The following is a 21,252-nucleotide window of genomic DNA, read 5'->3' on the forward strand; positions in this document are numbered from 1 at the left end:
ACATCGTGCAGGAGGTGGAGGCCAAGGCGCCCATCCTCAAGAGGCAGCGCGACGAGCACGAGCGCATGCAGAAGTCCGTGGCCAGCCTCTCCACCAAACTGGAGCAGGCCGTCAAGGTGAGCGCACCTGCCTTACCTGCACGTGTGTGAGAACGTGTCTCTGTATGGGATAATAGTATGCTGTGTGAAAAGAAGATAGTGTTATGTCCAGATTAGGAAATGTAACAATCACTGAGGTTTGGCAAGTTTAGTTTTATAGCACAAATCATACACGTATGTGATGTAAAGTGCTTTGCATATGAGCAGAGAAAACTCAGAAAAGTGCATGTGTACCTATAATGGAGATGGATTGGCTGTATGTGTATTAGTCCAATATGCCTTGTTATTGCAGGAAGTGCATCGACTCCAGAAGGAGGCTGACGAAGCCAACAAGCGGTCCTCTGTGCTGGACAGAGAAAACAAGCGCTGTGAGCAGCAGCTCTCTGATCTCTCCCAACAGGTACACTCTTCCTCTCAGGCCCATCACTTCACAGCATAAAGGCCTATTCACACCAAGAACGATAACAAGAACTATAACTATTAACCTGACCCTAGCCAGATGAATTTCGCTCCGCCTAGCTCCACTCATCCATCTGGAACCGATCCATTGAAGTGTTGCTTCAGAAGGCTGGGCCTAATCAAAAAATGCTTGCATATGATTGAATAAGCCACTTGTCCGTCATCTATTCACGTGCTACTTCAACCACTCACATCGAAGCCAACCCGTGACGCTAATAACAGTGTCACAGTCGCTTCTACGCTATGTCACATCTATGAAACTCCCGCCCTGCGTCCTGATTGGCTGAACCATAAAGTCGGTTGCAGAAATCACTCTCAATGGAAGAGGTCCCAGATGGATGTGAGTGAAGCTAGGCGGAGCTATAGCGGAACGAAATTCATCTGGCTAGGGTCCGGTTATATAACCATAACGATGAAAGCGTTCACACTGAACAACGATAAACAAAGTCTCTCCTTGTGTTAATGAATGTGACGGTTAGAATTCGATAGGTTCTGATTGGCTATTAGCTTATTAAATCGCTCTGAAAGTGATCCACAACGGTATCGTTCTTCATGTCGTTATCGTTATAGTTTATGTGTGAACGTCGTCATTCGTATTAACGAGAACAATATTTATTTATAGTTATCGTTCTTGGTGTGAATGGGCCTTTACTCTCTCTCACTTTACATGGACCTAAGACTGTCGATTGTTAAGGCAACTCCGAGGCCACATTGAATATTTCCCATTTTCTCATGTCTGTCATCAAAGCTCGATACTTGAGTGATGGGTCTTTCACCCTCACAAGACTATCTCTGCAAAGTACAATGACATTGCGAAATATCAATATCTCCACCGCAGGTGCGCATACTGCTGATAGAGCTGGAGGAGGCGCGTGGGAACCACGTCTCGCGGGACGACGAGGCGGACAGCTCGGCCGACGTGAGCAGCACCTCTGAGGTCATCTCGCAGCACCTGGTGACTTTCCGCAGCGTGGAGGAGCTGCAGCAGCAGAACCAGCGCCTCTTGGTGGCCCTGCGTGACCTCGGCGAGGCCCAGGAGCGCGACGAGATAGAGACCACCTCCAAGAGGTCAGGAGGGGGTGTGTCTGTGTGTGAGGAAGAGAGAGGGCATTTAAGGGTGGAGAAATGTAGATTAGGGGAAAGGGAGATGCGAAGAAATGAACACTAAAAAGTGTGTAGTAAAACGTCTCATACAGTACCTCCATTAGACATTGAGTGTGTATGATTGTGATTCTATGGAAGGAACCACGCTGACGTTAAATAAGGAAAATATATGCTTATTTAAATACATGCCAAATCAAACTTGCTGAGCTCTCTCTCTCTCTCCCCCTCTCCCTCCCTCCCTCCCTCCCTCTCTCTCTCCCTCCCTCCTCTCTCTCTCTCTCCCCCTCCCTCCCTCCCTCTCTCTTTCTCTCTCTCCTCCCTCTCTCTTTCTCTCTCTCCCTCTCTCTCTTTCTCTCGCTCTCCTTCCCTCCCTCTCTCTCCTTCCCTCTCCCTCTCCCTCTCTCTCTCTCTCTCTCTCTCTCTCTCTCTCTCTCTCTCTCTCTACAGGCGCTGTGAGCTGGAAACCAGCCTGGAGAAGGCCCAGAGTGAGCTGGAGCAGTTGAGGGAGCAGAGGACCATGCAGCTGCAGCTTGCCGAGTCCATCGTGCGCCAGAGAGACATGTACCGCATGCTTCTGGCACAGGCCACTGGCGTCTCGCTACCTCAGCCAGGTAACATCCACGCCACACCACACCAATGCAGGACGTGTGTGTCAGTCAAGCACAGCGTGCGATATGTCAGAAATGCATACACACTTAGTGATGAGAGCTACTACCCACACCAACACTCTCATGGCAATCACCACACACATTCAACAAAAAGTTATTGTGTGCACATCCCACCTTCTGGCAGGTGCAGGACAAAAAAAAACCCTACTCAAGTGAAAAAATATATAATGTCCGCAACACTGCTTTACATAGACTCCCATATATTTAATGTACAAAAGGCAACGTTTCGACCCTGCTGGGTCTTCTTCAGGCAAACATCAATTTTGCCTGAAGAAGACCCAGCCACCCCTAAATTTGGAAATTTAAATCTGAGTCTAAATCACCACACACATACACACACTTCAGATCAGCATCAGTCAGATCAGCATGTGTCGCACAGCCTGTAGACTGGGGGTGATGTGACCCCTGATCTTTGCCCTTTGACCTGTCTCAGGTGCTGCAGGAGACGAGATGTCTCTGACCTCCACGCCACGCCGCTCGCCAGCGGCCACACCCACCACAGGAACGCCCACGGCCATCACTCTGCCCGAGTCCACCGAGGTGGTGGAGGCCAAGGCTGCTCTCAAACAGGTAGGCTTCTGATTCAGAGGTGCATCAGTGTCACTAAGGGAACACCATTATGCTAGTACTCTAAATCGTCCACCCGTCCGGAGCATCTCCGGTGCTCTTAGTTTGTGATAATCCCAGTTAATGTCAGGTTTATCAGACAGATGTTTGAGACTACACAAGTTGAATATGTGTATGCAGTGTTTCCCACAGAATTGAATTGTATTTGTGGTGGTAGGTGAAGGAGGTGGGGGGGGTGTGTTGACCAAACATTCTGTGTCGGAGTCAATAAAATGAATAGCCTACAGTAATACGTGCCTTGCACGAAAGTCGATAATGACAAGTAGAGTAGCTGTAACGTTATAGTGTGCTAACCTCAATAACTCAACAGTATTCTAATGTTAGCATAGGGATACTGCTTCTTATATGCTTGCACATAATAACTAAATTAGAGAGAGAGAGATGAAATGAAAGGATTTCATCTCATATAAATTAGTACAACATAGAAAATAATTTTGTGGTGGTCAGTGTTGATATTGTGGTGGGCCGCCACAAATAAGTCAAATGTTGGTATGTCTGTTTGTTTCTTTAGGTGTTAAGTAACCTTTGTGTGTGCGTGCGTGTGTGTGTGTGCAGCTGCAGGAGGTGTTTGGAGCCTATAAGAAGGAGCGTGTGGAGAGTGAGCGAATGCTATCAGACCAGAATGAGAAGCTGCAGGAGCAGATCTCTGAGCTGCGCTCACAGAACGCCAAGATCTCCACCCAGCTGGAGTTCGCCTCCAAACGGTCAGCACAAGCCAACACACCACTGACCACACTGTCTAGCAGGCTATGACTCTCTGATAGCATAGTTCTGTAGGTATTTAGAGTTTCTAAGACAGAGTTGTGTGGATTCTCATACTATATCATAAAATTGATCATAAAATGAGTTGTAGGCTGTTATCACTAAAAGGATTTTCAGGCTGTTACTGGCAATGTGTTGGTTTTAGTGCTTAGTTAAACCTGTGTGTGTGTGTGTGTGTGTGTGTGTGTTGCGCAGGTATGAGATGCTGCAGGATAATGTGGAGGGCTACAGGAAGGAGATCTCTACACTGAGGGAGAAAGAGCAGAAGATGGCAGCAGTCGCCCAGAAACACGAGCATGCCGTCAACACCCTCACCCAGGAACTCAACATCGCCAACGAGAAAATTAACATGGCTGAGGTGAGGGGTTTCGTTGTTGTCTGTATATTTGACTGCACATTTGAGAGCGCACAATGGCATTGGTAGTTTGAAGTTAGTGTTTGAAAAACCTCAGAGATCTTGAATTCTACCTGGCAAGACAATGCATACACCTAAAAATAAATACTTGATTTGTTAAATGATAACCTCAGCAGTACGATTCTCTCACCAGAGGTTGGAAATGGACATGTGTGATGTGTGAGCAGTAGTTTATTGTGTGTGTGTGTGTGTGTGTGTGTGTGTGTGTGTCTCTTGTCTCTGTGTGGCATGCAGTCGCGTCTGGAGTCTCTTCGTAAGGAGAAGGAGCTGCTAAAGCTGTCAGAGACGCGGCTCACCCAGGAGAAGGAGTCCATCTGCACTCAGCAGAGAGGACAGAGCCTGCTGCTCACCAATCTGCAGGCCATCCAGGTACGCTAGACCATCCGTCACCCATGAGGTCAGGCCCAGCCAAACAGACAGTTTATGTTCATTGATCACAGCAACACACACAAGCTGCTCTGCTGGAGACTTAAAGGGAGACATGGCAGGTGAAAACATCGTTTTTTCATGCACTGGCTAATTTCGAGATTTTGGGCTTGCTACCTTAGCATGTATTCTTTCACACTGCAGTATTACAACAAAAAAGTCTGATTTACACATTTAGGTGTTTATTTCATTTTAGGGCTTTACCCTAATACCCTAATGATGAGCTTACTTCCCTTTTCAGCATTTGCTTGGGTTGCAAATATTTCACCCATGTAGATATATCTGGCAGGGTTCCCACGGGTCATGGAATTTCTGAAATATCATGGAATTTTGGAAAGTCTATTCCAGACATGGAATATCAGGGAATTTTGTTGTAGCTGTTTAAATTTTACTTTCCAAAATATATTAATACAAATATATGTCCATGCACAATTGGTGTATCTTATTAGCTTTACTGTTGAGTTGAGATTAGCCCAACTTTGTTTATTTAACGCTCATTTATTCATTTCCTGCTCGTTCATGAACGCTAAGCAGCTGCTCTGAAATTTTTGGTCGGTATGTTGTATCATTCATTATATAGTATGACATGGAAATTCTTTTTTTTTTTTGTCGGGGAAAAGTCATGGAATTTTACATTTGACTTAAAGTGTGAACCTTGATCTGGTGTGTGTGTGTGTGTGTGTGTGTGTGTGTGTGTGTGTGTGTGTATAAACACCTGCTTGTGTCTGTCCAGACCACTCTGGAGCGCTCGGAGATGGAGACTCGGCAACACCTGAATAACCAGATCGAGAAGCAGGAGCGGGAGATCGCCCAGCTGCAGAAGAGGCTGGAGCAGGAGGTGGAGCAGAGGCACATGCTCAGCCGTAACCACGACGTAAGCACACCGCCCCGCGACGCTACGACCAGCCGGTCCTGAGAACTAAGGCTTTGTTTGTTCAGAATCCCTCCTCTATCAGTACTGTCTATTCAACTTCTATGGCCCTCCCAACTACCTTTCTCCTTTCTATCTATACCGTTTCCAAAAAAACAATATTTGTCTGTGTCTGTCTGTGTATGTGTGTTTCTTTTTTCTCCTTTCTCCTCATTGCAGTACTCTCACATCCACGTTTCACATCCTTCGCTACCTCCTGTATAGGTCAGTATTTTCCGCTGACCCTCTCTCTCTCTCTCTCGTCCCCAGGTGCAGCAGTTGGAGGCGAAGCGTCAGCTGGAGGTGCAGCAGGCGCAGCACCAGCGCACACGCGAGCAGCTGACGGCCGCTCAGCTGGAGCTGTCCACCTTGCGCATGCAGCAGAACTCCAGGGAGAGCCTGCCCTCGCCCAAGGCCCAGGACGCATCCGGAACCTCGGGAGGTTAGAGACATTTACACACACACACACACACACACACACGCGCGCGCAGGGGTAGTTTACTTCCTGAGGAAATCCTGTCCGTGTGATGTAGTTAATGGCAGTGAAGTTCAATAGAAATTGATAATATATTTTATTATGTAATTTAACATTTTCAAATAAATATTTTTAATGCTTTTCTGAGATCAGGTGTGATGGCTCTGATTGCATATATGACAGCACATATGCTTATCAGAGTGTTTTCAATGTGTCTTAGGGTTTGGGACTCTGCTATTTCTGATCTGTATTGTTAGTTTATGAGAAGTACTCCTGCACCCCTCTTACTGTCTGTGTGTCTCTGTGTGTGTGTCTCTGTGTGTGTGTCTCTGTGTGTGTGTCTCTGTGTGTGTGTGTGTGTGTGTGCACGGTGCAGTGCCGTCAGGTGTTCAGATGGAGATGGAGGAGCTGCGTGGCCGCTTGCGGCAGGCGGAGTCCGAGCTGGAGGAGCTTAAGGAGCAGCTGCAGACCAGCGCCGCCAGCAGGGAGCAGTATCGCACCATGTGCATGAGCCTGGAGGAGTCCCTGGAGAAGGAGAAGGAGGTCCGCATGGGACGCCACACACTACACACACCACAAACCAGCGCTGACCATCAGCATTAATTAGACACCAACAAAACCATAGAGCGCTTCTCAATTGACTCATTCACTCATTGTCTGTCTCTCTGTCTCTATCTCTCTCTGTCTGTCTGTCTGTATCTATTTATGTCTGTCTGTATCTATCTATCTATCTATCTATCTATCTATCTATCTCTCTCTCTCTCTGTCTCTATCTCTCTCTGTCTGTCTGTCTGTCTGTATCTATTTATGTCTGTCTGTATCTATCTATCTATCTATCTATCTCTCTCTCTCTCTCTCTCTCTCTCTGTCTGTCTGTCTCTGTCTGTCTGTCTGTCTGTCTGTCTGTCTGTCTGTCTGTCTGTCTGTCTGTCTGTCTGTCTCTATCTATCGCTGTCTGTATCTATTTATGTCTGTCTGTATCTATCTATCTATCTCTCTCTGTCTGTCTGTCTCTATTGCTCTCTGTCTGTCTGTATCTATTTATGTCTGTCTGTCTGTCTGTATCTATCTATCTATCTCTCTCTGTCTGTCTGTCTCTATTGCTCTCTGTCTGTCTGTCTATCTGTATCTAACTCTGTCTGTCTGTCTATATCTCTGTCTCTCGTTCTCTCTCCTCCTCTCTCTGCTCCCTCAGGTGACCGCCCAGGCCCAGGCGTCTGTGGAGGCGCGTCTGAAGACGGCGGAAGAAGAGCGCAAGCGGCTGGAGGCGAAGCTTCAGGAGGCCGAGCGCATCAGCAAGAGCGTGCAGGGAGACAAGAACAAGGCCGTAACCGCCATTGAGCAGCAGGTACGGACCCTGCTGACCAGTTAAAAGGTCTATAATGGTCCACAAGTACAGGTGTTGTCTCTGCAGCATGAGATTCGATGAACAAGAGCAGCGCACTCATTTTTTTTTTTTTTTTTCAGTGTATAAAGTAGTGTGTTTTAACTGCAGATCAGGAAGTGCCAAAGTAGAATCCAGACTCTGGGTGCTGATGCTGAGTTTGGTTTATTTCCAAAGCAGTAATAAGGGTTTGGACTGTTTTCAAGTGTGTGTGTGTGTGTTTCAGGTGACTGAGCTGAAGAAGACCATAACCAGCATGAAGGCTGACCTGGAGAAGGCACAGGAGAGGGCAAAAACAGCAACCTCTCAAGAACAGCAGGCCATTCAGGACTGCCGGGAGCAGGTGAGTCTGTCGGAATGTCTGTTTGTGTGTGTGTGTGTTTTAGGTGGGGTATTCACTTTAAGCATATCTTGGTCTTGGTCAAGCCCATCTCATATTTTGTATATGGTATTCTATAACATAGTCATATGTGCAGGAAGTATGTATTTATGCCAGTCATCATGTGGTGAATACTCATGGGGGTGAATGCTGTGTACTGGCATGGGTGATTACTGAATGCATTTGTTCATGTACTCGTGTGTGTGTGTGTGTGTCGTGTGTCTCTCTGTTTGTGTGTCCGTGTGCAGGCACGTCTGGCGGCAGAGGCGCAGTCCAAGTACGAGCAGGAGGTGTTGCTGCACGCTGCGGACGTGCAGGCCCTGCAGACAGCCAAGGCCCAGGCACAGCAGGCCTGTAATGTCCGGCAGCAGCTGGAGGAGAGCGCCCACAGGGCCAGCGCCCAGCTGCTGGAGGCCCGCGTGTCCTGGGAGGAGCAGGAGCGCATGCTCAAGGTGGGTGGGTGTGTGTGTTGCATGCTCAAGGTGGGTGTGTGGGTGGGTGTGTTGCATGCTCAAGGTGTGTGTGTGTGTGTGTGTGTGTGTGTGTGTGTGTTGCATCCTCAAGGTGGGTGGGTGGGTGGATGTGTGTGTGTGTTGCATGCTCAAGGTGTGTGTGTGTGTGTGTGTGTGTGTGTGTGTGTGTGTGTGTTGCATCCTCAAGGTGGGTGGGTGGATGTGTGTGTGTGTGTGTGTTGCATCCTCAAGGTGGGTGGGTGGGTGGATGTGTGTGTGTTGCATGCTCAAGGTGTGTGTGTGTGTGTGTGTGTGTGTGTTGCATCCTCAAGGTGGGTGGGTGGGTGGATGTGTGTGTGTGTTGCATGCTCAAGGTGTGTGTGTGTGTGTGTGTGTGTTGCATCCTCAAGGTGGGTGGGTGGGTGGATGTGTGTGTGTGTGTTGCATCCTCAAGGTGGGTGGGTGGGTGGATGTGTGTGTGTGTGTGTGTGTGTGTTGCATCCTCAAGGTGGGTGGGTGGGTGGATGTGTGTGTGTGTGTGTGTTGCATGCTCAAGGTGTGTGTGTGTGTTGCATGCTCTGGGTGGGTGGGTGGGTGGGTGGATGGATGTGTGTGTGTTGCATGCTCAAGGTGGGTGGCTGGATGTGTGTGTGTGTGTAGCATGCTCAAGGTGTGTGGGTGGGTGGGTGGATGTGTGTGTGTGTGTGTGTGTGTTGCATCCTCAAGGTGGGTGGGTGGGTGGATGTGTGTGTGTGTGTGTTGCATGCTCAAGGTGTGTGTGTGTGTGTGTGTTGCATGCTCTGGGTGGGTGGGTGGGTGGGTGGATGGATGTGTGTGTGTTGCATGCTCAAGGTGGGTGGCTGGATGTGTGTGTGTGTGTGTGTAGCATGCTCAAGGTGTGTGGGTGGGTGTGTGTTTGGTGGAGGCTAGAGGATGAGTGGTAGGTGTGCTGGAATGTATTTGGTTGCTTGATTGTGACGACCCATTTGAAATGACACACAGTCTTGTGTGTGAGGGTGGGAGAGGAACAGGGCTTTTTACTCCTAATTATAATTGAAAGAGCAGTGTGATTTATTTGTGTCAGTGACGAGAGGATAGTTCAGGAAGAGTGTTTATCATGTGGATTATAGTCATCCAGATAGATGAAGGGGACTTTATGGTAGATAATGTATAAGTGTAGATTTACGTGTAGATTTTCAGTGTTCCAGAAGAGATTGGAAATGACTCCATCTTGGCCTCCCTCCCCCGTCTTTGTGCTCCTCAGGAGGAGCAGTCTAAGGAGGCGTTGCGCTCGGAGGAGCTGCAGAAGCAGAACACCCTCCTGCACGATCAGATCCAGACTCTCAGCTCCAAGATGGCCACCAATGCCCAGCAGGCTGGCAACCAGAGCACCTTCAACCTCACCAACAGCGAGGACAAGTCCCACGAGCAGGTGCTGGAGATCCTCAAGTAAGTCAGACCACTCCATTTTTTTTTTTTTAAGTAATTTTTTTGGGCTTTTTATGCCTTTAATGGTAGGAGAGTGACAGAAAGCGAATGGGAGAGAGAGCAGGGCTGGGATCCGGAAAGGACCACTGGGTGGGAATCGAACCCGGGTCGCCGGCGTACATTGCAGGTGCCCCAGCCAGTTGCGCCACTGCTGGGGCCAGACCACTCCTTCTTTACCCTGCTTTCTCCTCCTTACTATTTTATTCTGTCTTCACTATAGTTATGCAGTATTTTCACGTTTCAATGTAGTCACGTCACTGTTTTAGTATGTTTACATCAGCCGACCCCAAGTGACAGTCGAGGCAAGCAAATGGATTATGCAAAATACATAAATGAAACTGAGTGTAACGATCTCCCCCCCCCCCCCCCCCCCCCCCCCCTCTCTTTCTCCTCCTCTCATTCTCTCTCTCTTTCAGGTTTGTGCGCAAGGAGAAGGAGATCGCCGAGACGCGTTACGAGATTGCGCAGTCGGAGAGCCTGCGTCAGCGTCTGCGCGTGCAGCAGCTGGAGCACGAGCTGAAGGAGCTGCAGGACAGCCTGAACGCAGAGAGGGAGAAGATGCAGGTGAGCAGCGAGCAGCACACACACACACACACACACACACACACACACACACACACACACACACACACACACACAGTAGCTCCCAGACCCCTGAGGTTGAACCAGGGGCTGCCTAGTAGCAGGGCCACAAAATCAGGGGCCTGCTTGTTGAATGCTGGTTAAGTCAGTGCAGAGTGGGTTTCCTTTCAGTGTTGGAAGATATGTAAATCTGAAATCACTGGAAAATGATAGTTGAATTAACTGGATTATATTATTAAAAAAAGCAGACATGTTAGTAGTACTTTAAAGACAGCACTCATTCTGAAGGCTGAAAGGCGGGATGTGTATTGCCTTATAGTAAGTCAAAAGTGATCCTGGGTTGACTTTAGTGGTGATCGTTCACAGGCAGCTGTCAGTGAAAGGCTGCCTGTTGGGTCTGGGCTGCGTGCATGTTGAGATGTGAGCAGTGACCTCTGACCCCCGGGTGCAGGTGACTGCGCGGACGCTGGCGCAGCACGAGGATCTGATGAAGAAGACGCAGACCATGAACGTGCTGGTGGAGAGCAACAAGCATCTCCGGGAGGAGAAGGACCACCTGCAGCTGGAGCTGGAGCAGACACAAGCCAAGGTGTGTGTGTGTGTGTGTGTGTGGGGTTGTGTGAGAGACCAAGTCCAGGTCTGAAGCTATTCAGAGGCTGAGGCTACTTTATTAGTTCAGCTTCTAAAGCTTTGACTTTTATTTGCTGAATGAATGATCCAAACATGGGGAGAAAAAGGGGCTTTGGGAAAATTAACTGTGTGTGTGTGTGTTGCAGGTGCGTAAGCTGGAGCAAGACCTCTTGCCCATCCAGGAGTCCAACGCAGAGCTGAGTGAGAAGAGTGGGATGCTGCAGGCCGAGAAGAAGCTCCTGGAGGAGGACATCAAGCGCTGGAAAGCCCGCACACAGGTGAGTGTGTGTGTGTACACACACACGTGCGCGCGCACGTGCAATCACAAGATAGAAAATTGTGACACATACACACACGAATTCAACGAAAACAAGCAGTGTCATGAAAGACTAGTATTATCAATGAAGAATGTGCCTTGTTAAGCCAATACATTTTTAAACCTTCCATGATGTGGTAAAATTGCTGATTGTCTGAATGAATTGTTTAATGTGTGTGTGTGTGTGTGTGTGTGTGTGTGTGTGTGTGTGTGTGTAGCATCTGTTGAGCCAGCAGAAGGACACAGACCCCGAGGAGTACAAGCGCCTGCACACCGAGAGAGACACAAATGTCAAACGCATCCAGCAGCTCACTGAGGAGAACAGCAAACTCAAGGCAGATGCTACCAGGTCAGGCACCCATGCGCACGCGCACACACACACACACACACAGTACATACACCCAACTCCCAGTCAGTACATACACCCAATCTCAGAACGCAGTATGTTACATCGGGCATGTCTTCTGAGTCCTGTCTGGCCCTGTGTGTGTGTAGGAGCAGTGGCACAGTGACATCACTGCAGTCGCAGCTGAACGCTCTGCGGGAGAACCTGGGCAAGCTGACGTCCGAGCGGGACGGAGCCAAGCGCGAGCTGGACGCTAAGAACCACGACCTCCAGGAGAAGCTCAAGACCATCACACAGGTCAAGAAGATCGGCCGCCGCTACAAGACCCAGTACGAGGAGCTGAAGGAGGAGCACGACAAGGTAAGATCCCAGTAATGTCTGTCTGTCAGCCAGACGGGAGAGGGATATGGGGAGTAGTATTTTTATTATTATTAACTTGTGTCTTAAGATGGTACTGTACATTTTTTATTATTATTTATTTATATATTATTTATTATGATTGTTCAGTGTTTCCTCTAGGATTTTTTTTTAAGCAGTGGGGGCAGGCCTGTCCGAACCACCCCGTCCCACGGAACTGACAACTGACACTTCGCTGCAACACAAACAATTATATGTATTCACCTCTATTCACACACAATGAGGCATTATTTTCAGTTGTGATTGAGCTGTATATTTGGAGAATCTACAACAGGTCTGCACAATGAATTTTGAAAGGCAACTGCGACTATTGTACGTCTGCCCCATTTCTGATACCGTGGGGGAAGAAAAATAAACCGTGGGGGGCCGCCACTACCAAATCAACATAGAGGAAACACTGTGGTTATTATGGGCTGAGAGAGGTCCAAGGGCAGGAAGTATTGCACTTTATAGTACATTGTACTCTAAAAATTGCATATGACCAATAGAACTGGAACTTCTGGGAAATGACCTTAGATTAGACTCAAACCTGTGAGCACTGCATGTGGTGCAGGATGGTGACCCTATTGCTGCACTGCGTCTCCCTGTTGGATGGCTTGAGTATGCCCGACGGAAAGGAAAAAACTAACTTCAAATCCATGATTTCTTGGCGAATTGTCTATTTGGAATTACTTTGTAGTTCTGTAGAGTCCAATAGGTTATATAGTAGTGGATTCAGTGAACAAGCTTGGATCTCTTTCTCAGCCATGTAATATTTGTCTGCTTGAAATCTGTTCATTTGTGCTGACTCTCTCTTTGTGTGTGTGTGTGTGTGTGTGTGTTTCTGTGCATTCTGTAGATGGTGGCGGCGGCAGCAGCGACCCCGGCTCCAGACCCAGAGGCCATGCAGGCCCTGACCCAGGAGCTGCAGACGGTCAAAGAATCTCAGACCCAGAGCCAGGCCCGCACCACCCAGCTGGAGGCACAGCTGGAGACCCTCAACAAGGTGGGGCTAACACAAAGAAACTGTGTGTGTGTGTGTGTGTCCGTCCGTGTATGTCTTGTGAGTGCCTAGAGTGCAACAAAAAATGACTTTTCACCCTAAAGGCCACTTTACCACCACAAGGTCCAGAAAAGCCCTAGAAAGACACCCATACTCTTCCTCTTCCTCTTCCTTAGGGCAAGCTTTCAGATAGAACATATAGACCCTTTCAAGAGAGTTCCATTATCAGCATCATAGTTGGCCCCACAAGACTTCCTTTTTAACATTCCATATGTTATCTTAATGCAAAGGAAGTAGATTGGGGCCCAAATAGAACGTTCAAGCATTGTTTTTGTTTTTATTGTTGAAAGGGTCTATAGTACCCTGATGAAGGCTGGTGAGCCGACACGCGTTGGTGTTTTTTAATGGTTTAGTCCCTAATAATAAATTATCATTTTTTTGCATCCTACTGAGTGCCTGGACCTGGAAATCTTTTTCCAAACTGCTTTATGAACTTTTAACCCTTCCAAGAGCACCAGAGGATACAAGGGATACCTGTAGCGCTCCAGCTCCCCTTTTGTCTTTTCAGATGGAACACTTGGCAGAAGGGTTGGGTGTTGCCTAACTTCACGATATGATGTGTATCAATACGCATTGTGTCTGAATAATAATAAGCGGCGAAACAGTTCACAGCTGTTCTGAATAATTCTATATAACAGTAAAGGCAAAGTCTTTTGGATCGCACAACTTAAAAACACATCAATTAAGGCCCACAGAGATCTTAAATTAAATTTATGTATAAATACATAATGCATTATTGATATTTTGGGCACAGCCCGACTTTGGAAATGTATATGTGAATGCCAAATGGACATATTGTTATAAATGAGATGTGGCCGCAGGCATGTTTACTAAAGCATTGATGGAGCATCTGTGGAACATCCTGCATGGTAGTAAATCTTTTGTGTGTGGTGTGTGTTTCTGTGTGTGTGTTGTGTGTTGTGTGTGTGTTTCTGTGTGTGTGTGTGTGTGTTTCTGTGTGTGTGTGTGTGTGTGTGCCAGACGGTGGGCGAGCGGGAGGCGGAGGCGCGTGCGGCGCAGGAGGAGCTGACTCGGCTGAGGCAGGAGGTGCAGGAGAAGAGCAGCCAGGAGGAGGCGCTGCGCCACCAGGTGACTGAGAAGGAGGAGCGCACCAAGAAGGCCATGATTGCAGCCCGCTCAAAGATCCGCCAGGTCATCGGTGAGGCGCTGGGCAGACACACACACACACACACACACACACACACACAGTGCTCATGGTTGCAGACACACACACACACACAGTGCTCATGGTTATCTGTGCTAGTACATTACTTGTACACTTATACATATAGTGTATACGGAAAGTATTCACAGCGTGTCACTTTTTCCAGATGTTATGTTACAGCCTTATTCCAAAATGGTTTAAATAAATTTTTCCCCTCAAAATTCTACACATAATACCCCATAATGAAAACTTAAAAAAAGTTTGTTTGAGATTTTTATAAAATATTTTTAAAATGTGTGTGTATATAAAAAAAAAAAAAAAAGAAGAAAATGAAGAATTCACTTGTACGTATGCACTGTACATATTTTCATACATATACAAGTTTGAAGAGTCCAGCATGGTCAGTTTGTGAATATTTCAGTCTCAACCTGCATTAGGCGGGGACTGTGATTGCAGCCCCTGACCTTCTGACCTTTTAACCTTTGTCCCTTCATCCCCACCCCTGCCCCCAGGAGAGAAGGAGGCGCTCCAGAAGGAGATGGAGGAGCTGCGTCAGCAGCGGGAGGAGCTGGAGGTGCGTGTGAGCGCGCTCCGCTCGCAGTACGAGGGCCGCCTGTCGAGGCAGGAGCGCGAGCTGCGGGACCTCCGCGAGCAGCACGACCGCCACACCGAGCCCCGCGAGGAACCCGCCGAACCCGGACCCAGCAAGGTACTCACTCACACACACACACACGCACACACACACACACAGCGACACATACGCTTGCACACACGTCTGCGCGCTCACGCTCCCACACCTGGCTTGGCCCAGCACTTCTCTCATGGAGCAACACATGGGCCTGTCACACACACACACACACACACACACACACACACACCCTCACACCTGAAGTCCAATGGTTAATAATGTACATGATCACTAAATATATCATTCATTTTAGGTGCCTGAACAGCAGCGGACCACTGAGCAGAGACCAAAAACCTTGAAGCCCACCCCTGCAGCAGATCGCGGAAGGTACATACGAAAGACACACACACACACACACACACACACACACACACACAGGGTTTCAACCCCATAATAACTGAGGTATCACTTGTCTCTTAGCGCCAGCTCCTCGGAGCCCCCCACGGCCAACATCAAGCCCACTCCAGTGGTGGCCACGCCCAGCAAGCCTGCGCCCAGCCAGGGCAACAAGCCCACCCCCCGCGCCAGCATCCGGCCAATGATCACCCCGGCTCCTGTGCCCACGCCCACTCCCACCGCCACGGTCATGCCCACCACCCAGGAGACCCAGGAGGGTGAGTTATCGGTTATCGTGCAGTAGCCAAATGTGTGCCCTGGTGTGCGCAGTTTGTAGTCACGGTCATACATCGTTATACAGCAGACCTCCGATGGGCATCTGTTTTCTGTGACTGCAGTCAAAAGCATTTTCTTCTGATTCCTCCTTGCACATAAACATCCTCATTCTCCTCCTCTTCCTCATCCTCTTCCTCCTTCTACTCCTCATCTTCCTCCTCATCATCCTCCTCCTCCTCTACCTCATCATCTTCCTCCTCCTCTTCCTACTCTTCATCATCTTTCTCTTCCTCCTCATCTTCCTCCTCTTCCTACTACTCTTCATCATCTTTCTCTTCCTCCTCCTCCTCTTCCTACTCTTCCTCCTCCTCTTCCCCTTCCTCCTCCTCCTCTTCCTCCCTGCAGCCCAGCCGTCCAGCGAGGGTCCGGTGGAGCACATGTACGGCAGTGCCAGTGGCACGGTGCGCTCCACCAGCCCCAACGTGCAGTCCTCCTCGCTGGCCTCCTCAATGATGACCAACCCCCAGAGCCAGAACCAGAACCAGGCCACCGCCTTCGTCCAGCCCACCCAGCAGGCCGTGCCCCCCAGCGAGCCGGCCAATCAGGAGCCGCCGCCCGCCACCGTCATGATGGAGGCCACGCCCAGTTCACAGGTGGAGAGGCCCTCCACCTCCACGGCAGTGTTTGGCACAGGTAATATGATCTATATCTACTCTCTTCTTTCATAATACTCATATGTGATGCGATCTAGGGAAACCCACCACATGATTCACTCAAAAATCCTTGATTTTTGCTCCCTTTTTACCCTCTCTGGTGAAATTTCACCAATTTAATATTCTGATACCATCCTAGCAACATTCTGGACACTGTCTCCTAGCAAAATCCAGGATACCATCCTCCCAAAATTTTGGATGTTGCTGCACCATGTGGTGTGTTTTCCTAGATCGCATCACATATATTCACATACCGTAAAACTCCAAATAATAGCCCGGGCTTTTATTTTCCCAAATCGCCAAACTGCACCGGCTAGTATTAGAGACAGGCTTCTATATGAGACAGGCTTTTTAATTCCCTTTACAAACATTTTTTCCTCTGCAAAGATGGAAAATATTATTGAATTAATTATTTCAAACACACTGAATGTCTACCCATATGACTAGGCTATCGGATGACCATTACGGATCATCATTCATTTAGTGTTGCTCATTGAGTTCAATGCAAATCAAACTAGCTAATAGGCTAACTGAAAAAACACACCATGCCAATCTCTAGGAATGGTGAAGGGTATGTGATGATGTGGGGCTATTTGAATTCCAAAGGCCAAGGGAACTTTATCAGGATGCATAAGTATCCTGGATCCATGAAATAAGTGGCCTTTAAAAATAAAATATCTGCCTGCCTCTATGGGAATTTAACATATGGGTCAAATACTTATTGCCCCTGAACATTTATTTATTTACGATACATTCTTCATTCACTAAGAAAATTGGTGTCCTTAATGGTTGTATTTTTACTCATTTTTTTAATTAAGGCATTAAGCTCAATTTCTAACAGATGATTTTATATTCCTCTTTTTAGTCAACTTTAGCATGGGTTCAAATACTTATTCTCCCCACTGTATATGTAGAAGGTAGTATTTATGATTTCATTTAAAATATAAAAAAATTGACATTGAATATGTTGTGTGGGCTGTGGGCGGTGGTAGCATAGTGGCGCTGGGCTGGCATGCAGTAGCCTGAAAAGTTGTGGGTTCAATTCTCGGCTTCCACCATTGTGCCCTGTAATATAATTGACGTAATGTAAGTGGCTTTGAATGAAAGCATCTGCTAAATGAATAAACGTACCGTAATGTGACCCCACTGTGACCTGGCTGTAGTGTCCGCTACGCCCGGTTCCTCCATGAACAAGCGCCTGCGGGAGGAGGAGCAGGAGGGGACGAGTGCGGACACGGAGACCCCCGACGAGCCCAGCGAACCCCCCAAGAAACACCGTCTCGTCCAGAGAGTTGGGCCAGAGGTCAGTCGGACACGCGCACGCCAAACTCCGATTGGATTGCTTTTCATCTGCTAGAGAGAACACGTCCATACTGTACACACTGTACTAAATTGCAGGAAACCCTTCTTGGTTGACGCTTGTCACCTCGTGTGTGTGTTTGTGTGTGTGTGTGTGTGTGTGTGTGTGTGTGTGTCTCTCAGGAGGAGGTGATTGAGGACAGCACAGAGGCTGAGAGTGTTGTTCCCGGCGAGAGCCAGGAGGCTCCAGATGCCTCACAGGTATGAAGGAGAAAGTGTGTGTGTGTCAGACTAGAGTTGTGTACCTATTAGGGCTGTCACTTTACGTTCGAAAATCGATTGGACCAAACAACACAAGTTTTGAAAACTAAAATAGGGAATCGATTTGAACCAAATATGTACACTGTTAATTTTAAACGGATTAAACAAATAAAAAGGATAGATGTAACAAAATTCACAAACAAGAATATAAGAATATAAAAGAATTCCGAAGTGCAGTAAGCATTGCGAAAGCTAGAAAGAAAATTCCCACCAGTTTTACACACTGGAAACAGCTTCAATCAGCTGTTATGCTGCAAAAATGGAGGACAACGCAATCAAGCTGTGCGACATGAGAGAGACAAGTGATAGGCCGTACTAACTTGAGGAGTTCGATGTGGAAGTACTTCGGATTTTTGGCATATCAAACTATGGAGAAGAACAAAGCGGTAGGCTATGCAAACTGCAATCGAGTTCTACTTAGACGAAATTTGTTTGACATTTCTAATCCTAAAATCAGACACCGCTACGTTGAAGCCTGCAGTAACGTTTGTCACTGATGTAATGGCAGTCCACTCGGCTTATTGTTTTTCGAGAATGTTGCACTCCTGTTTGTCATTGTGCATGAAACTTCACGCCAATAAATCATCAGAAATATTGCTGGCTTGCGTCTACAAGCGCCCTCTTTACGTTCGTCCTAATGCCTGTTAGTTGTTTGTGGATTGGCCTATATTTGGCACTGAAAATGGAAACGTCTTTAGACATGAAAAATCGATTTTACGATCGATTCAATGAACACTTATGTCTCAAAAATCAAACAGGATTTTTTCAAGTGACACCCCTAGTACCTATAAGCTATTTTTGAGTGATGGTCGGTTGTTAATTGTGTGTGAATTTGATCTGTTCGGTCTGATCCGTTGACTCTGTGTGTGTGTGTTTTGTTTAGGAGCTTGAGGACTACCCGGTGCTTGCCGAGGTGGACGAGGAGGCAGGCGGCTCTCAATCGGTCCCTGTGGAGACCTCGCAGGAGGGTGACTGCGTGCCGCAGAGTGTCATCGTCATCGTCAGCGACTCCGAGACGGAGGGCGAGCAGGAGAGCGAGGAAGAGGTCGAGGAGGAGGAGGAGGAAGAGCAGGAGGTAGTTCTAATCGATTCACCTCCTAGTGCACACTACAGCATTCTAAAAGATTACTTTTTATTTGATAATCTTTTTTTTTGTTTGTTTAGATCAGCTGTCAGAAGCTTTGTCATCATTTGATTGTTTAAAACGAGTGACTGAGATGTTACTTTTGTTATCTTAAAAGAGACAAACTGATACATATTGTCACACAAAGCAGGATTACTCACTGATTACAGTTACTGTTAAAGGAACTATATGTAAGATTGTGGCCAAAACTGGTACTGCAATCACTTTTTAAATTACTGTAGAGCGGTGTAGAGCCCCTCCCCCTCCCCCCTGACTCGAGGTTGCCAACCCGGTTGCCGAAACACTTCGTGATTAGTAGATAGGTGGAGGGTGGCGCATCAGGCCAAAACACGACATGACATGACATGACAAAACACAACATCAACATCATTTGAGGGCTACAACTTCACTTTTTAAATGACAATATCCTGGCTGGACTGCTGTTGTCAGTGATATAAGTATTTGAAATTAACATGATTTCTTAATGTCTAGTGACATAGCAGGGCCATTTTATGATTAATTGAAATACATTTCTTACATACGGTTCCTTTTAAATATCACACCTATACTCCACACACAGGTTATATACTATAATACCATAAAGCTTCACTGAGCCAAACATACTAGCTACCCTCTCCATTTGGCTATACGCCTGGCATTGACCTCAACATGAAGGTGGCACTGCTCTTGACGAGTGTGTTTGTGAACAGGACTATGTGGAAGAGGAGGAGGAAGAGGAGGAGGAGGACGAAGATGACGACGGCGGCATGGGCGATGAGGGCGAGGAGAGCAACGAGGGGAGCGGTAGTGGAGAGGGCAACGAGGCGTACGAGGGCGACGAGCAAGAGGTGAGTCCAGGAGCTCTAACACACACACACACACACACACACACACACACACACACACACACACACACACACACACACAGGTGGAGAGGGCAACGAGGCGTACGAGGGCGATGAGCAAGAGGTGAGTCCAGGAACTCTACACACACAATCATTTGGTAAACACACACACACACTGTGCATGTGTCTATGTAGACATTCCCACTTGCACATCGTGACCTTTCATTGTTTGGCAGCTGTGATTGTGTGTGTGTGTGTGTGTGTGTGTGTGTGTGGGTGGGTGGGTGGTGCCTGCTTGTAATTGGATGGGCGTGCCTGCTTGTCTTCTTCTGTGTGTCCACTGGCGGTCATTAAATGTCCTGAAACCGTCATGGGAGCAAGTGAGTCATGGCACCGGTCATGATTGCCATATTGCATCACCACCATGGCAGCTTGTTGTCCTGTCTGTTCCCAGAATTCCCTTCTCTGTCTGGTTTTATGTGTGAGACAGCAAGTGTCAAGGAAAAGTGAATTCAACTGAGTCGCTTTGCTTTCATCTCTCGTATTGCTTTATTTCCTCTCAGGGGGCGGAAGCGACCGACCAGGGCACTGAGACGGAGGAGAGTCTGGGAGCGACGGACTCCACCCAGCAACGCGTCGCCGACTCCCAGACGTTCAACGGTACGCCTGTTTGTCTCCCCTCGACCTGACCACCACCCCCCTTTTCTTGTCTGTGCGTGTCAGCCATGGTCTACCAGACTTCCCCGTGTGTCATATCAGGAGGATATGGCTGTCATTTTGTCTGGATTTGCCATTGACGACCACTTCCTCACATTGAGGCTCGTAGATGTTTATGGGATCAAACTTGTGACTAGGTCCCCTTATCTCTGTATTCCACCAGGCACATGGCGTTGCAGATTATAATATTGTACATGTTTTTAGAGTGTTTGTTCTTTAGTCAGGATGCCTGCTCCTAGACCCTGGGGAGGGAAGAGTGGAATATTCTACCTCAGTGCAATTCAGGACAGTTTTAACAGTTATTTCCCCTCAGAAGTGTGTGTGTGTGTGTGTGTGTGTTTGTTTGTAGTAACAAGTACATATGCCCATGCAGACACTTACACACTCTGTTTTACAATTTCCATCTAGTGGAGCCAGCTAATGCTAGTGTCGAGACTCATTCCGTGGACTCGCCCAGAGAGGCACCGATCAGCAGTTCGACGCCTCGCCTCCCACAGTCGCCAAGGCGACCACCATTGCCCCCCCGCCTGAACATCCTTCCTCCGCCCGGCCCTGAGCTCGCTCCCCCCTCACTGGTGCAGGTTTGTGTCCGAGAGGTCATTCAAGGTCAGGGGGTGTCTCGGACACCTTGGGGCCCATGCTGAATTTAACAAAGAACCTGTAACGGCTACACTTCACTTTCATTGTGTTTCTCTGCAGCGCTTCCCAGTCCGATTCCATTCCTCAGGACGGTCCATGCCTCTCACTCCAGGAGCCAACAGCAGCTCCATGATGTCTGAAACGGTGTGT

At 47.9% G+C, this 21,252-nt stretch overlaps 1 protein-coding gene across 2 annotated transcripts in view; it reads left to right on the plus strand.

The window, feature by feature from the left end:
• tprb (translocated promoter region b, nuclear basket protein) overlaps positions 1–21,252 on the plus strand; it is a 33,814-nt gene that overhangs the window by 5,273 nt on the left and 7,289 nt on the right. Inside the window, exons 12-45 of one of the 2 annotated variants that reach the window (XM_042111582.1) lie at positions 1–116; positions 391–498; positions 1,396–1,625; positions 2,109–2,272; positions 2,763–2,899; positions 3,512–3,660; positions 3,914–4,076; positions 4,368–4,502; positions 5,293–5,433; positions 5,740–5,911; positions 6,321–6,487; positions 7,140–7,292; positions 7,555–7,671; positions 7,956–8,159; positions 9,424–9,608; positions 10,064–10,211; positions 10,681–10,818; positions 11,006–11,137; positions 11,394–11,524; positions 11,671–11,881; positions 12,777–12,923; positions 13,962–14,139; positions 14,658–14,854; positions 15,087–15,160; positions 15,254–15,447; positions 15,851–16,138; positions 17,322–17,461; positions 17,641–17,718; positions 18,662–18,853; positions 19,612–19,746; positions 19,859–19,870; positions 20,310–20,406; positions 20,872–21,044; positions 21,163–21,246. The exon at positions 1–116 is cut by the window's left edge and continues 82 nt beyond it. In XM_042111582.1, coding sequence (XP_041967516.1) covers positions 1–116; positions 391–498; positions 1,396–1,625; positions 2,109–2,272; positions 2,763–2,899; positions 3,512–3,660; positions 3,914–4,076; positions 4,368–4,502; positions 5,293–5,433; positions 5,740–5,911; positions 6,321–6,487; positions 7,140–7,292; positions 7,555–7,671; positions 7,956–8,159; positions 9,424–9,608; positions 10,064–10,211; positions 10,681–10,818; positions 11,006–11,137; positions 11,394–11,524; positions 11,671–11,881; positions 12,777–12,923; positions 13,962–14,139; positions 14,658–14,854; positions 15,087–15,160; positions 15,254–15,447; positions 15,851–16,138; positions 17,322–17,461; positions 17,641–17,718; positions 18,662–18,853; positions 19,612–19,746; positions 19,859–19,870; positions 20,310–20,406; positions 20,872–21,044; positions 21,163–21,246 — 5,090 coding nt within the window. Of the gene's footprint in view, positions 117–390; positions 499–1,395; positions 1,626–2,108; positions 2,273–2,762; positions 2,900–3,511; positions 3,661–3,913; positions 4,077–4,367; positions 4,503–5,292; positions 5,434–5,739; positions 5,912–6,320; positions 6,488–7,139; positions 7,293–7,554; positions 7,672–7,955; positions 8,160–9,423; positions 9,609–10,063; positions 10,212–10,680; positions 10,819–11,005; positions 11,138–11,393; positions 11,525–11,670; positions 11,882–12,776; positions 12,924–13,961; positions 14,140–14,657; positions 14,855–15,086; positions 15,161–15,253; positions 15,448–15,850; positions 16,139–17,321; positions 17,462–17,640; positions 17,719–18,661; positions 18,854–19,611; positions 19,750–19,858; positions 19,871–20,309; positions 20,407–20,871; positions 21,045–21,162; positions 21,247–21,252 lie in introns of both variants that reach the window. The other variant, XM_042111583.1, reaches the window with a different exon arrangement.

This window comes from Alosa sapidissima, chromosome 12 (genome assembly GCF_018492685.1).
Source record: "Alosa sapidissima isolate fAloSap1 chromosome 12, fAloSap1.pri, whole genome shotgun sequence".
Classification (NCBI taxonomy): Eukaryota; Metazoa; Chordata; class Actinopteri; order Clupeiformes; family Clupeidae; genus Alosa; species Alosa sapidissima.